The 1548-nt window shown below is 41.8% G+C and overlaps 1 protein-coding gene across 1 annotated transcript; it reads left to right on the forward strand.

The window, feature by feature from the left end:
- The first annotated feature begins 441 nt into the window (after positions 1 to 441).
- On the forward strand, positions 442 to 774 carry LOC130981283 (uncharacterized). The gene has a single exon (XM_057904884.1). The coding sequence runs from the start codon at positions 442 to 444 to the stop codon at positions 772 to 774; it is 333 nt and encodes a 110-aa protein (XP_057760867.1).
- Positions 775 to 1548: the final 774 nt, after the last annotated feature.

The raw sequence follows: 1548 nt of genomic DNA on the forward strand, positions 1-1548 counted from the left end.
AGCGGTATCTATGGAAATCATCTCGGAGCAAGGTCGTTGGCTAAAAAAGTAATCCGAGTTGGGTTCTACTGGCCAACCTTGCAAAAACATGCCACCAAGTTCGTGAAGAAGTATCAGCCATGCCAAATGCATGCAAACTTCCACATCGCCCCCCCAACCCGAGGAGCTCATTAGCATAACTTCTCCATGGCCTTTTGCAAAATGGGGATTGGATCTATTAGGACCTTTTCCCCAAGCGCCTGGGAAAGTAAAATATCTAATAGTGGGAGTAGACTACTTCACGAAGTGGATAGAAACAGTACCGTTAGCTACCATCATAGTCCAGAGAAGTCGGAAGTTCCTCTACAAGAACATTATGACAAGGTATAGGGTATCCCATTCCATCACCACTGATAATGGCACTCAGTTCACCGAGTCTTCTTTAAAAACCTGGTAGCTAGCATGCAGATCAAGCATCACTTCACTTCGGTAGAGCACCCAAAAGCAAATGGGCAAACCGAGGCAGCAAATAAAGTTATACTGGCAGGTTTAATAAAAAGGTTAGAAGAGGCAAAGGGAGCATGGACTGAGGAACTCCCTCAAGTATTATGGGCATATCGGATTACACCTCAGTCTACCACAGGAGAAACACTCTTTCGACTTGCTTATGGCATAGAAGCCATGATACCAGTTGAAATCAACGAGCAAATTCCAATGGTGAACTTCTACGACGAGGTCGATAACGTACAGGGGAACAAAGAAGAACTCGAGTTACTTTCCGAAGTCCGAGAATAAGCCCAAATAAGAGAAGTAGCGCTGAAGCAAAGGATGACAAACAGATACAATAAGAAAGTCATTCGAAGAAGCTTCACAGCAGACGACTTGGTTTTGATCAGAAATGATATTGGCATCAACAAGTCTGGAGATGGAAAGCTTGCTGCTAACTGGAAAGGGCCATACAAAATTAGTGAGGTCCTAGGAAAAGGCTACTACAAGGTGACCGACTTGAACGGCACGAATTACCTAGGCCCTGGCATGCTTGTAATATGAAAAGGTACTATAGTTAAAAGCGAACTCCACTCCCTGATGTACTCTTTTTCCCGACTTCATGGCTTTTTCCCAAAAAGAAGGGTTTTTCTGAAGGGGGTTTTAACGAGGCATCAAAGTGGAGGCTAAGGGACAACCATTTTTAACCCCTTAGTAGCAAAAAGTACCTTCACCAATAAATAAAGATCTTTCTCTATGTCTCTTTGTAAAATTCCGTTAGTTATTATCATTTTTCTACGAAACGCGCCGACTTAAGCTTGACAAAACGTAAAAATCCCATGCCCGACTTACGTAGTCGGCAGGATAAAATGACGAAGTACAAGTCGGTGTAAAGAGGTTATAAAAGCAGATCATGATAACTCGGAAATACCACGACCAATAAGTCGGAAAAACCAAGAAAGAATTGTAATGCATCGCGAAAATAACCTAAGTTATGAACAATTCAAATAAGAAAATTTGAATTTATGAGGAATGCAAAAAGAGATAAAAGGAAAACCATAAAAAATAAAGGCAGAAGCTGTC

The sequence above is a fragment of the Arachis stenosperma genome, chromosome 5 (genome assembly GCF_014773155.1).
Source record: "Arachis stenosperma cultivar V10309 chromosome 5, arast.V10309.gnm1.PFL2, whole genome shotgun sequence".
NCBI classification, from domain to species: Eukaryota; Viridiplantae; Streptophyta; class Magnoliopsida; order Fabales; family Fabaceae; genus Arachis; species Arachis stenosperma.

What these genes read in the sequence shown, in the direction of transcription:
- LOC130981283 (XM_057904884.1), top strand. Translation starts at nt 442, where the DNA reads ATGCAGATCAAGCATCACTTCACTTCGGTAGAGCACCCAAAAGCAAAT.